The sequence below is a fragment of the Myotis yumanensis genome, unplaced genomic scaffold (assembly GCF_028538775.1).
Source record: "Myotis yumanensis isolate MYYU_CA2020_CCGP unplaced genomic scaffold, mMyoYum1.0.hap1 SCAF_10, whole genome shotgun sequence".
Taxonomy (NCBI): Eukaryota; Metazoa; Chordata; class Mammalia; order Chiroptera; family Vespertilionidae; genus Myotis; species Myotis yumanensis.
The window spans coordinates 59037050-59051223 of record NW_027223761.1 but is presented as its reverse complement, the minus strand read 5'-3'; the positions used below and the strand labels follow the sequence as shown (position 1 = coordinate 59051223).

The 14174-nt window shown below is 43.7% G+C and overlaps 1 protein-coding gene across 2 annotated transcripts in view; it reads left to right on the top strand.

Annotated features, from left to right (window-relative positions):
- The window catches only part of FAT3 (FAT atypical cadherin 3), a 524011-nt gene that overhangs the window by 388266 nt on the left and 121571 nt on the right, over window positions 1-14174 (top strand). For both annotated transcript variants that reach the window (XM_070425876.1, XM_070425875.1), the window contains exons 4-5: window positions 4043-4357; window positions 6806-7016. In XM_070425876.1, the coding sequence (XP_070281977.1) occupies window positions 4043-4357; window positions 6806-7016 (526 nt within the window). The remainder of the gene's footprint in view (window positions 1-4042; window positions 4358-6805; window positions 7017-14174) is intronic.

The window sequence follows — 14174 nt, the reverse complement described above, 5'->3', positions numbered from 1 at the left end:
TCTACCTGATCCCCATTCATAAAACCATAGAGTGAGAAGCACTTGGAAGATAATATATTATTAACCTCTTTATTAGTTACAGATGAAGAAACAGAGACAGACCCTTTAGTATCTGAATGTGCTCTCCATTTATTATCATAGGGAAGAGTTTTGGGTAAATTAATTCTTAATTTTATTCAACAACACTTATTTGGCACTTAGAGCTGTGCCAGCTGCCAGAATGTAACGATGAGTAAGAGACAGGCCCTGAGCTCAAGTTGCTCAAGGTGTGAAATGATTGAGTGAAGACCAACCAGCAAATCTATAATAATAAAAGCATAATATGCTAATTAGACTGGACGTCCTTCCAGACAACCTTCCAGACGAAGCTGTGAGGGAAGCCTGGGTCATAGGTGCCAGAGGGAAGCCAGTGCTGGCTGGGGGAAGGAAGGCCTGCTCTTGCACGAATTTCATACATCGGGCCTCTAGTAGATACATAAAAATGCAAGGTGATAATTAGTGTCCTGGAGCTATGCACACAGTGGAGTGGGAATATGGTGATGGTGCAGGATGCAGGAATGGTTTTGCAGAAGAAGGGGTGTTTGAATAGATGCCTCTAGAATGAGTCATGTGTATTCTCAACAGAAAGCATTCCATGGAGACAAACAGCTGTGCAGTGGGATGGAGATGCAAGAGCATGGCATCCTGAGGGCCTCCCAGGCTCACAGTGTAACTGAGCATAGAGAGAGGGAAAGGAGCAGATAGTGAAAATCTGGTGATAGTCAAGGCCAGTTCCTTGTCCTCAGGGAGCCCCTGAAGAATAGTTTACAGGTCAGATTTTGGTGAAGAAATAACACTTTATAACAAAGGGGAAGGCCAGAGGCAGGGAGACCAGGAGACTAATGTGATAGTCCAAGCAAGATGCAAATGAGGCTTGTCCATAGGGCAAGTGAGGCAGATGAGATTGACATAGGGGCTGCACATGAGAGATTTCTGAAAGCTTCCAAGTTTGGTTGGATGTGGATAGTTAGAAAGAGCAGGGACTCTAGATGGATGCCGAGATGGATGGACCAGTATGTGAGTAGATGGGGGTATCATTCATTGAAACAATGAAAATAGGAGAAGGAAGAGGGTAATGATTTCAGTTGGGTGATTTGGGGTATTGGGGCACATGTGAGAGGGACAGAGAGTACATTCCTAGTAAATAGTTGAACAAATTGGTTTGGAGATGGAGAATGAGGCTTAGGCACAAGGGTACACATTGGGGAATTATCAGCATATAGGTGATGATTGAAGCCATGGATAAGAAGATGGAAGGGTTATAGGCTAAAGGCAGGAAAGGCAGCTTGTAGTGATGTTATAAAGGGCCTTGAGTGACCTCTGAAGGTTTTACAAGGTGAAACTGCCTTGGCTAAAGAGATTGTCCAAGTTGGAATTGAATTAAAGTTTAATTCATTAAATAAGTATGTGTGGAGCATGTTCTGTGTAGCTTGACATGGGTGAGGGCGGTGAATAAAAAAAGGCAACATCTGTTTTGCCCTTGTGCGGCCTCTCAGCTTAGGTTGGAGAATCATGTATGTAGTTAATTTCCACAACAGTAAGTACTACAAAAAAAAAGTACTCAGGGCAATTTAATAGTACGCAATTCGGGAGGGGTATAGAGGAGGGGGCTGGCACTTGGTCTGTGGGGTCAGGGGAGGAATCCCTGAGGAAGTGACATTTCAACTGGACCTAAAGAATAGACAAGACCCAGGTGAAGGGATGGGGAAAACACTCCAGGGAGAGAAGATGGCATGTGCAAAAGCCCTGAGATGGTAGAGTGTGTTCAAGGGCCTGAAAGGTGCCTGTGTAGCCTGAGAGAACGAGAGGTGGGTGCTTGAGGTGAGGTGGTGATGTAGGTAACCCAACTCTCCATAACACACCTGGGAGCTGCTTCATGAGCCCATGCAACTGCCACTCTTCCCTGCTTGCACACACGTTGATGACCTGGATTTGTCAGTCCAGGTTTACTCCAAAGGAAAACATTTTTACAATAGCAGGATCCTTAAGTAGGCAGTGAGCCACAGCCAGGAGAGTCGCTCTTTCCCTTGGCAGCCACCTGGACCTGAGTCGGCACCGGAATTCCATCTTGGAGCTGACTATGGGCATTTATTGACAAGCAGTGAGGAGGTGAGGACTGTGAGCGTTGTCTGGATTTGGAAAGAGGCTATTCAAGCAAAAAAGAAAGGCAGAGGAATTGAAAAGCCAAGAAATCAATGTGTTTTGGTCAACACAGCTCGCCTGGGAGTATTACATTTTAGCTTGGCAGCAGCAGAACATGCCTTTTTTGGAACTCAGCATGTCCAGAAATTAGCTCAAAAATCAAAATCCTGCCTTGGAACATATTGGTCTCGATGTGTTTCTTTTGTGAATCCTAACAAACCAATGGGGAAAATAACTTTGGAAGGAAACTTGATTGATTTTTCAAAGAAAGCAAGAACTCTGAAAGTTTACCTTAAATGTATTAAAGCCATCCTCCTAGGCAGCTTGTAAGAGAAACTAAATTAGATTGCAATTCTGTTTTGCAAAAAGTCTTTAATTTATTTTACCAAATGTGGGGATTTTTCCCCCATTATTCCTGTCAGTTTGGTTTATTAGGTAAAAAACTGAATGGCCGGGTTCTGTAATTCACTGTTTTTTTTCCTCTTATTGATAACAAATGCATCTCCATGTTCCCTCCAGTCTCCAAATGCATATTTTGAAGTAATAAGCTGTTGTATTCAAGGTAGTATTTAAAGATTAAATGTAGGGCCCTAGCTGGTTTGGCTCAGTGGATAGAGCGTCGGCCTGCAGACTAAAGGGTCCTGGGTTTGATTCCAGTCAAAGGCATGTAGTTGCTTGCAGGCTACTCTCTGGCCCAGGTCCTGGTCGGGCTCGTGCAGGAGGCAACCAATTGATATGTTTCTCTCGAATCGATGTTTCTCTCTGTCTTTCCTTCTCTCTTCCACTCTCCTTAAAAATCAATGGGAAAATATCCTCAGGTGAGGATTAAAAAGAAAAAAGATTAAATATAGGTTCTTTCAGGTTTTGTGGTAAAGCAGAATTGCCAAAAATTCAATACTTGGGCTTTAGCACTTAGTAACAATAGGACCTCTGTGCCTCTATTTTCTCATCTGTAAAATGGAAATAAATAAACCTGTTCAGTTACTAAGGAGGGCGTTTGGAAAGTGAATGAAATAATGCAAGGAAGAGTCTTTATATACTGTGCCACCATCTATATGTTAAGTATTAATCTGATAATAATTGTCATCACTATGACCAAGAAGATCATTCACAGTAAGACTCAAAGACTTTTTATATCTGCCATGCAAATTTTTATAGGTATGCTCTTCATTCATGTCCTCTCTCTCAATGGTTACCAATATACATAAGAATCAGAATCGCATCTCAGAAATATGAGAAGAGGTGTCCATTCCCCTCCTATGTTCCAGAGAGGAAAAAAAAAGTGATTTTGTGACTGTTCAAAACATATTTTAACTGTCAGATGTACCCACAGAATTGTAAAGTATATATCACAGTTTCCCTTTTGTCCATTAACAATGTAAAATTTACAAATTTTTCATGAAGAAGGAAGAGAAAGAAAAGAAAATGAATAGTGAAAAACTGTGAATGGTGATAGCATTGTCCAAGGAATAGAAGAAACACTCATGGGTTAACATATACTGTAAATTGTCATGGTGTTATTGTGTCTGTTGAAGGGAGCATAGGATAGGTCCCCTAGGTCTGTATAAGCTGGCACATTTTGTAAAGCCGTCCTATTTCTTCTCCCTCTTCACTCCATACCATGAGAGCCTTGCCTCTCTCCTAGCTTTTCCACAATAGTTTCCACTACTGGATTTAAGGCTTCCCCTCCCTCTGTGGGTGAACTATGAAGAGCAGTGCCTTTGACATGAACTACAGGAATAGGAAAAGTTGAGATGTTCTTCAATATAGAATAGACCTTTTGTGGGGTGGCAGGAGGACAAGTGGCAAGAAGAGATTTTCTCCTTCCTGATTGTAAAATGCTTTCTCTTCAAAATCTCAGGTGACAGTGACAGATGGCGGTTCCTCTCCGAAGCAGTCAACCATCTGGGTGGTGGTTCAGGTTTTGGATGAAAATGACAACAAGCCCCAGTTCCCCGAGAAGGTCTACCAGATCAAGCTACCGGAACGTGACCGGAAGAAGAGGGGAGAACCGATTTACAGAGCTTTTGCATTTGATAGAGATGAGGGCCCCAACGCCGAAATCTCCTACAGTATAGTGGATGGCAATGATGATGGAAAGTTCTTTATTGACCCTAAAACTGGCATGGTTTCTTCCAGAAAGCAATTTACAGCAGGGAGTTATGATATCCTAACGGTAAGATTTTTCTGAACCTCAGTAACGTTAATAGGGGGAAGGAGTCACTCTCTCATTCATGTATATTTATTTGAACAATGAATCTTTAGAGTAAAAAGTAGTGGAAGGCTACCTCTGTTTCAGTGATGTTTTTAAAATAATGATACCATTTCCTTTGGTTTTGTCCTATCAGCAAACCTCCTTCATTCCTAGTCCACACCCTGCTCCATCACATACTCAACACATTCCCTGTGACCCTAAATTGTTTCAAGGTACTATGCATAGATGTAAACTGAGGGTAGGGGAATAGCAGAGTGACACATTCCACCTGCTACTCAACATCACTCAATGTGTTTCCAAGAATTTCCAAAGAAAACAGCTCTTATAATTATTGACAATGTGATAGAACATGAACTGTGAATTGTGAGACACAAATCACAGTTATGCTTATTCTCTAAAAAGTGTGTGTGTGTGGCGGGGGGGGGGGGGGGGGGGGGGAACCTTAAGTAAAAAGTGACTAAATTTTTCAGTGTTAGAAAATTAAAAACAAAAACAGACATGAGCACCATCTCAAATAGAGACTTAAACTCTAAGGTTCCAGCCAGCTCCCCCCGCTCCTAACCACGTTAGACATATAATACTAATGTCAGAAAGGGGACTGGTCATCCTACAAATGATGGGCACTTTCTAGGGACCCAACAAATGGCATGAGTTAGCACCATCTACCATCTTTCTATTAGTCCTCAACCTTCTCTGCTGTATACAGTCAGTTCTTTATTGTTTTAAAGGATGCCCTTCGTCCCTTAATTTATCTTTTCACTCCTATTTTCTGGACTTGGGTTCTTTCCCTGCTCAGTAATGCATCCAAAACAGTGGGCAGAGAAAAGAAGATGATAAAAAACTAGCCCTGTTTGTACCATGAAAAGCTCTGCTGAGGTAAGTGCTGTTGCAGCTGTGTGAGGCTTGCCAATGGGAATCTCTGAGGATGGCATGGACGGCAGTGGATGCTGTTGGTGCCCACCCAGATTGCCTTTACTAGGCTGGTGCAGCTATCCCCAAACTGAGTGACTGGATGTTGGCTGCTAAGGGCTCAGAGCTGCCCTCTTCTCCAGAGAGTCATCCTTGACCGAACTTCTTGGTTCTACATTCCCAACGCAGCCCAGCAGCCCACAACCAATGACTGGCCGACACCTGATACAAAACTCCAACCCACTAGCCTCCAGGTGGATCCAATTCAGTGGTGCAGTTCATGATTCCAAGGTCCCTATGGGATCAGGCTGAGATTAGACTAACTGAGACCACATCCTTGCTTAACATCTTCCCCCTGTCCATCCTGCTTTCTTCACTTCCTTTCTCCTGAGAACACTTCTCCTCCACCCCAAAATCACTTGTACTCAAATCCTTGTCTCAGGCTCTGCTCCTAGGGAACCTGACCTAAGACATCTATCTTCAAGGGTCCTCCCTCTCACAGGAATTTTCCAGGGTAAAGTGGTCATCCCTGAACACAGAGCACTAGGGAGCTAGGAGTTGCCACTGTTTTTAAAGGCTCTAACTATTACCCATGCATCTATATATGTTAATTTTAACCTGATATTTTTAAAAATCCTTTTTTTTTCTTTTCTCTCAGTGGTGTCTGCTTGTTAGACGTAACTGCCTCCCACACACACACAATTTAAGTCTAGGACATCATAACAGATTACCCTTCTCATATGAGTGAGGAGACATGCTTTCCTTGGCTTTTACATCAGACCATACAGAAGAATCATTAACACCCTTTTTCCCACCCCACTGCCTTCAGGAGCCCATGCTTCCATCAAGGGAGTTCTTCACCATCATTCAGTTGGCATAACCGAAGGGCCTCTAAGGCAGTTAGAGCAAGGCTGCTGCCTTTCCCACACCTATTCCACTTGTCCTGGACGGTGTGAGTGAAATCCTTCTCCAGAATAAAGCAGAAGGAAGGAGCTGCAAAACATAACCATTCACACACACACACTCACACACACACACACACACACACACTCACACACACACACTTCTGTGTACACATTTTATTCACACTTAAGCAGAGATTCACAATGTACTTTATTCCCTTTCAAGCATCACCCTCAGAGGTATAAAGAATCAAATGAGCTATTTCTACTCATGTAACTATCATTCATGACCATAAAAAGCTAAGAATTTTAAGTGCAACATTTGTTTTTCAAGTTTTCCACCTCTATAAGGTTGGTTGTGGTCCAAATCACCTTCCGGTGAATGTGGCATGGGACCCCCATGTGACCAAGTTGAAGCTGTTTCCCTTCCAGTTCCTGAGCTCATTCTTCCCAAATCTTCACTCTCTTCTTCCCTTTGCTGACATGGTGAGGAGTATGGACATTCAGCTCTCTCAACAATATATGAGTGACAGATCCAAACTTCTGCGAGGATCCGAGCTCTAAGACATCTTTCTGTTTTCTCTCCGTGTGTGAGTAGATAAAGGCGGTGGACAATGGGCGCCCACAGAAATCCTCCACGGCCCGTCTGCACATTGAATGGATTAAGAAACCACCCCCTTCACCTATACCGCTAACCTTCGATGAGCCATTTTATAACTTCACAGTCATGGAGAGCGATAGAGTCACCGAGATTGTGGGGGTTGTGTCTGTGCAGCCAGCTAACACCCCTCTGTGGTTTGACATAGTTGGTAAGTTTGAGTCCTCCAGAGCAGTATGGGGCAATGTGATCATTGACTGGAGCAACTAGCAAAAAAAAAAAAAAAATTAAGAAAAAAAATGAATGATCAGTGCTAAGATTGAAACATGTATAGTGCTGGAATGCAAAAGAGCCAGTAAAATGAGTAATAGACATGTGCTTTCGTTCCGACTCTGTAGCTAAGCTGAACAGAAAGTGCTCTCTGGCTGGATTTTCCATAGTACGTTATTTACTGCAATCTTAATGTCTTTCTGTGTGTCATTTAAATTCTATTGTCACACTTGGCTAATCTCATTTCTAAATGTATTGATGGTACTAGACTTGCTGTCCTTCATTTCTCTCTTTTTCTTCACCTTTTTTTCTGCATTCTGTTCTTTTTTTTTTCTGCTCCCGACTACCCTGCTTCAAGGTGGCAAGCATGCTCGAGAGATGTTCTATATTCTACAGACAGCTTGTGGGCAGAACTGTTCAACAGAAGGTACCCTTAGTGCAAACACATTTGCTAAAATACAACTATCCAATCTGCCTTTTACAGTTTTTTAAAGCGAATTAAATGACATCTTTCATAACCACCTGTGACAGGCTGAAGTGCAGCCCACAGACCTCATACCCGCCCCTAACAGCGATTGCATTACTCGTATCCAGTGACTCTTTTGTTTGAGTTTGAATGGGGTTTGGGTTTCCAGTGGGGGTTGTTTTGATTTATTTTTCATTGTTTTTGAGGTATCCTGGGCTTTTTGTTGTTTTGTTTTCATCTTTTTTGTAGGTTGGTTTATTTAACTGGGCCTTTTCCAGTTGAGAAGTAAAGTAAAATATATCCCAACTCGTCTGTTTTCCAGCAGTAATGCCATTCCTAGACCCAAAAACCCCACCAGGAAGAGTTTCCTGGCTGCTCTCCACCAAAGGAAGGGCAGGAAATGGAACGGGGATATATAGCCAGTGAGAGCTTCCCTCAAGAGCTGAATAGAGAAAGCAGATGGAAGCACACGGGATAGACCTTGGGAGCCAACCTTTGAATTCCTTGAAAGCAAGCAAGCACGCAGGCTGCAAAAGGAGAGGGGGAAACAGCACCGCTGCCCTCAACAAACCCGCAGGGAGAGCGGTGGAGAGGAAATAAGTGCTGAGGACCAGGAAACCTAGGCTATTGCTCAGAGGAGAGAGGGGAGAGTGTCTGCCAGCCCTGGATCTGACTCGGCTGAGCTAGAGCTGACTTCCCACGGTTCTCTGTGGGAGGCGGGGAATCCAGATTGCTGGTCTGGGGGAGTCATTTCCTTCCACATGTCACTGCCTGGAAAAGATGGGCAGGAACCTGCCTCTCTTTCCCAGGAATGGCTGGATCTGGGGAAAGCATTTAGAACATTCCACATCCGTTTTAATGAGGCACAGAAAAAGCATGCCTTGTGACCCCCAACCAGACCTCAGTAGAGAGGGTCCTCCAAACTCCAAGCAAGAAAGGGCCTGTTTTCTACAGATGTCACTTTTCTGAAATGATGGTATAACGTCTCTGTTTTTACTTAGTTGGCATTCATCACAGCATCCCTGTACATGGCCATCCTCATTCCAAGCTTTCAACTCCTTCTTCATCTCTGCTTAATGCATTTGAAATGGAACCTCCTCTGGTCCATGGAACATGTCTCTACTTCTGATTCTTAGTAATTTTCAGCTCATTGGGTTATTATCTGAGGCAGCTCTCTCTTGGTGAAACTAAGGGTTGCCTATATGTATCGCCTGGTTGCCTGTGCCATCTGCTTGGGTGATTCCTTTGCCACCACCCCCAGGTGGAATCCAATGTCAACATGTGTCCTTGGTGCCAGGCCTCCAGGGGCATGTGTGATAGTGACTTCTTTTAGGTAACCCAAAGGAATATAGTCCAAACCCATAGGCAACGGGCCTCCTGGGAAGCTGTCCTGAGTTGTGGGAGGAGCTGCCCTCTCTCATCAGCCACCAGTTTACTTCCCTCCTTCCCTGACAGTCCAGTTTGCAAGCACCTGGACAGCCAGACAGCATTGCTTCTGTCCCTTGTGTGATCCGTGCATGCAATCTCCTGACCCTCAGCACATCTCACCACCTTCCCTGCCCACCCTCTTCAAAAGTGCTGCAAGCACACCTTTCTTTGATGCTCATTCTGACCAGCCACCTGACCCAGAGGTCCTCAAACTACGGCCCACGGGCCACATGCAAATACAAATATTGTATTTGTTCCCGTTTTGTTTTTTTACTTCAAAATAAGATATGTGCAGTGTGCATAGGAATTTGTTCATAGTTTTTTTTTTAAACTATAGTCCGGCCCTCCAATGGTCTGAGGGACAGTGAACTGGCCCCCCCTGTTTAAAAAGTTTGAGGACCCCTGATCTGACCCGTTAGCCAAGTCAAGTTTGTAATTCCTCAGCTTTCCTGCGTGCGTGTGTGTGTGTGTGTGTGTGTGTGTGTGGTTACATATAGGTAAGCATGTCTAGTAGTATTGCATGTTACCTTACTTGCATGTTTTATATCAGCATTATTAGTGTTATTGTATATTTTCATTCGTGTTTCTCCTATCTCCATCCATAAACCTTAAGGTAAAGACCTTTGTCTCCTCATTCCTTCCTTCTGCCAGTGCTTCTGTTGTGGTCCATTGAGGGCGTGTGGGATAAACTATGGTGACCAATGGAGACGGCCCAGGTAGACAATGAATTAACCCTGTGATGCCACCTGCGACCAACTGAGTCAGTGTGACCTTCCATTGCATTCCAAGCCATATCCACCACCGCACCTGAGAGGGGCAGTTTGCAAATGAGAGCCCTCTCTATGAAGAGTCCCTGTAGGCTGCTCCCAATGCATGTCTGGGAATCATTGTCAAAACCATGGCATCAGTTTTCTGTTTCTCCCTCTTTGTGTTTCTAAGTGCTGTACTCTTCCTAGAGAATCCTCTCAGATTCCGTGTACTGAGTAGCTCCTTTAATGAAGACCACAGGGCTGTCCCTCTGGTTTGTGATGTTTCCATCACAGAGATTTCACTGGGGGCCCGGTAACCTCTAGCCAAGCTTCTCCTACAAATAGAACTTACTTAGCTGGAGGCTCAAACAGAACATGATTTTGTTTCCACCCCCACATCTACCCAACTTCTTGAGACACCAACTCTCTATTTCACTGCAAAAATAAAATATTTCCCCCAGGCGCTGGTTGCGTTCAGTATAGATATGGTCCCTCCTCCACAAAATCCCCCTTTGAAAATCTTTTCTAATCTAACAATTTTTTTTCCAATCTCCAGACAACAGCCTGTTGTTTTCTTTATCATATTCAAATGTTTCATTCTCACTTTTGAGATTTCTTGCTTAGTTATCCTTAGCCATTGAAACTTTCCTCTCTCTTCCCTTTCTGCTTGCCTAAGCATCTTTCCTGGCCAAGCTAACAATAGAGGGAAGAGGGAACAGTACTTCCAATGGTTAAGAAACTTAGCAGTGCACTATAATTGAATGCTAAGAATAGACACGAGGCATACAGTGTCAGCATGGATCTGAAACGGGGTCTCCGGTTAAAGTAGGCCTTGCCCAGGTAAATACTCTATGACTCTTCCAAGGGGAGTCAAGGCAGGCTTCCATTATAAGCCTAGTGCATTCAGACACCTATCCTGACACCTAGGGTAACAGAGAATATAGCACTTACAGCTTACAACTGCTGTAACGGATGAATTCTCATTAAGTGAGCACAGTGTTTCAGCATGCTTTTCCCCCTGAGAGTAGTCTCCTCATTTCCATAGTTATACATCTACTTGATTCTTGTTTAATTGCATTTTTTTCCTCCCACCAAAATATGAACTTACAGAAACTGTATGGCCAGCATGATTTTGTTCCTGAGCCTGGAGTCTCTGCCCCAAAGATCTGCCAGTCACTTTCTTGTGTCTCCAAAGAGACCACTGCTCACAAGATGTTATTCAGCTAGACTCTGCTTAGCTTCCAGAAACAGAAGCCCAACTTGTAACCTAGTTAAGAAAGCTGTTATTAAAAGGAAACATAATAAAGTTCAACTGTTCTGTGTTTAAACAGCTCAATGCACAGCATGTTCCTTCTGTGTGTTAAAATGGGGAGGGGGGGGGAATGAAGGGAACAAAATTAACCCATAATTCTTGGTGGGTTTATCACATATCTTCACGCTTCTCAGGAGACTCTAATTTCATCTCAGTAGCTCTGTGATTTACATACTCGCTAATGTGCACACACTGAGGTTCGCCGTTCAGTCCCCGTATCTTTATCCCAATGGCAAATATTTGTATTGTAAAGACCCCCATCATTGCCCATCTCAAGTAATTCCTCTTCACCCACAGTTTGATGGGGGGTGTTGCCACCCACTTTTGTTGCTTCAGACCTGACTTAGGCTAGAAAAAGCCTCTCTTGTAGATAGTAAATAATGACAATATCTTTGTGCATTTGCCTCACCCAATGTGTAGAAAGGAAACGGGCTATTCCTTGAAATACCTCTTTGATGGTGTGAGCTAGCACACAGGACTAACTCGGCCGGAAATACCTTTCTGTGTTGCAGGTAGATAGAGACTGCCTGGACCCTTATTGTCATTGGTTTCTGCACACTCTGGGTTCTTGGATGCTTCTGTCTCATAATCTTAACATCTGTCCCTCTTGAACTTTGTCCCCAATGGAGCCCTCCGTCTTTAGGGTTGGATCACGTAGACAAGTTCAACTCTTCAGTAGCACTAAAAGCAACTACCGAAGCTAGCTGCTTTGTTCTCTGACCGGAGCTTGGACGTGTCTGGGTCTTCTCTGACCAAATGGTCACATTTCTTTATCACAACACTCTTACCCACCCCTCCTGAAAGAAACCATGTCTGTGCACCATTTCTAACATAGCTATCTCTCCGTCCAGCTGATGTTTGCTCCATTGATGTTCAGTTGACACCAAACACTTCATTTCTCCTATTCTGCACTCCGCCCCTAATTTGATCCCAAATAGGCACCTCTTTTCTCCGTAGCAATAATACAGGCCAAGGGAGCACTCCCACAGAGATTTTAGGGAAGTAGTAAAAAGCCTAGGCAGTGCTTTCTATATTCATTGTTTTAAGAAAGTAAATCTTAAATCAGATCCTTGAAGGCATTTTCCTTCCTACCACTGTTTCCTGACCTCCACCCCGCATCTCCTGCCCTCCATGTGAATACCCTTTTCAGCCCCGTGCTTGCTTCACTCCAAGGCAGAAAATTATTCAGGATCAAATGTTTAGCATTTTCCCCTTAAGTTCTGTGCACACTCGGAACTTGAATGAACAGCTTGTGAACGACTCCCTTAATTCATTGAGATTCAGCAGCTCAGTGTTTTTGGAAGCTTCTCAAATAACACTTCCCCCTTGGTGACTACTAGGTTTGGGTTGATATTTTTTTACAATTGCACAGCAAGTGGAATGGGATCATATGCTAGGGGAGGGGCCTGGAAGCTTCTCTGAGAGGGAAGGGGTGTGATACTCACCACTGGGGCTCACCATGGGGAGATGGTGATGCTTTGCGCCCTTCCTAGAGCAAAACAACCAAATGTGGCCCAACACCCTGCCGCCCAGCACACTCAAGCAGTAGCTGCTGGCTCATAGTATTTTCATTCTTGTCCCATTTTTTAAAGCTTTTTAGGACATTCCATCTTGCTGTATTTAATTTTAGAATCCAGTAGATATCTAAGATGCCTCGTCTGCTCTTTGTTGACCCTATTACCCTGTCTTGATGGAAAACAGTCACAGAGGAATGTCCCAACGTGACTTATCTGTTATGTGGGCTGTTCACAACCTCGCTTTAACCATCTCTGCCGCACACCCCTGCAGCAACGCCCGGGCTGTGACTTTTCCAATTCCCCACTTTGTTGAAACTCAGACCCGCTGGGGTGCCCTCTCTCCTCCCCCGTTTTGTTGAGCTAAGGCTGCTGCAGCAGCACACTCTGGCTTTGCATGTTGTGTTACTGGCTCTGAGGACGCACAGCTTGGTTAAAGGGAATGCTGCTAGGGGAGATGGACTCCTTCCATCCGAGAGTCTTGCCCCAGATGAATTGGCCATGGTTTGCTAAGAAATGAAATCGCCTATCAGGCAAAACAGGAGCCTGACAAATGAGCCCTGGGGGGGAGAGACGGAGTCATCTATGAGATGGGATGCTTAAGTGGTAGGTTATTAAATTGTGTGAGGGTTGATGGTGAACTGCTGGTCTAGGTTCTATGTCTCCTGTCAAAAATTCCTTTTAGAACACAAGGCAAGATTTCGGGAACCTTGTTTTACATGAAATCTTGGTCTGACTAGGAGCAAACGCCCTGGAGAGGATGATCAGTGGGCTGTTAGCCAGGCTGATGGACGGGGAGCGACTTCACAGGCTCTCTCAGGCGCTCCTTGGTCTGCTTTTGGTCTGTCTGTCTCCCCGACCCCTTTAGAGGTTTCTATTCTAGAGTATTTGACACAGTAAAGGTGAATGAAGGAGACACACACACAGAGGAAGAGAGAGAGCTACAAAAATGTACAGCCCTAAAAGTAGCCAGAAATATTATTTGATAGGAAAAATAGCGAATAATAAAGCTCACAATCTACCAGGTATATGCCATACATAAAATATGTCCATTTTATGCCACTAAGCACATGAAATGGTCATGTATGTCTGCATAGGACCCCAAGGAAAATGTGAGTCTCGAGCAGGTGAGGGAGAACCTATAGGATTGCCCCATTTAAACAGTAACTGAAACCAGACATCTTTGCTTGCATGTTTTCTAATCCAAAGTTCTATAATTTGCATAAATTCTATTTTGCCTTAATCTACAAATTTTCATCTTCTAAAATAATTGATATTGAAAGGTGACCTCTTTTTCCACCCTCACTCCCCCCCCCAAAAAACAATCAGTGTCCTCAGATTTAAGAAAATAGAGTAGTTTCCCCTTATCCTAGGGAGATATGTTCTAAGACCCCCAGTGGATGCCTGAAACAGCGGATAGTCCCCTGCCCTATATATGATGTTTTTCTTGTACATACATACCTATGACAAAGTTTAATTTATAAATTAGGCACCATAGGAGATTCACAATAAAAGTTGATAAAATAGAACAATTGCAACAATGTGTTGCAATAAAAGTTATGTGAATGTGGTCTTTCTCTCTCCAGTAGTTTTTATTTTTCAGTCTAAACCTTGTCCTGACTTGCAGCAA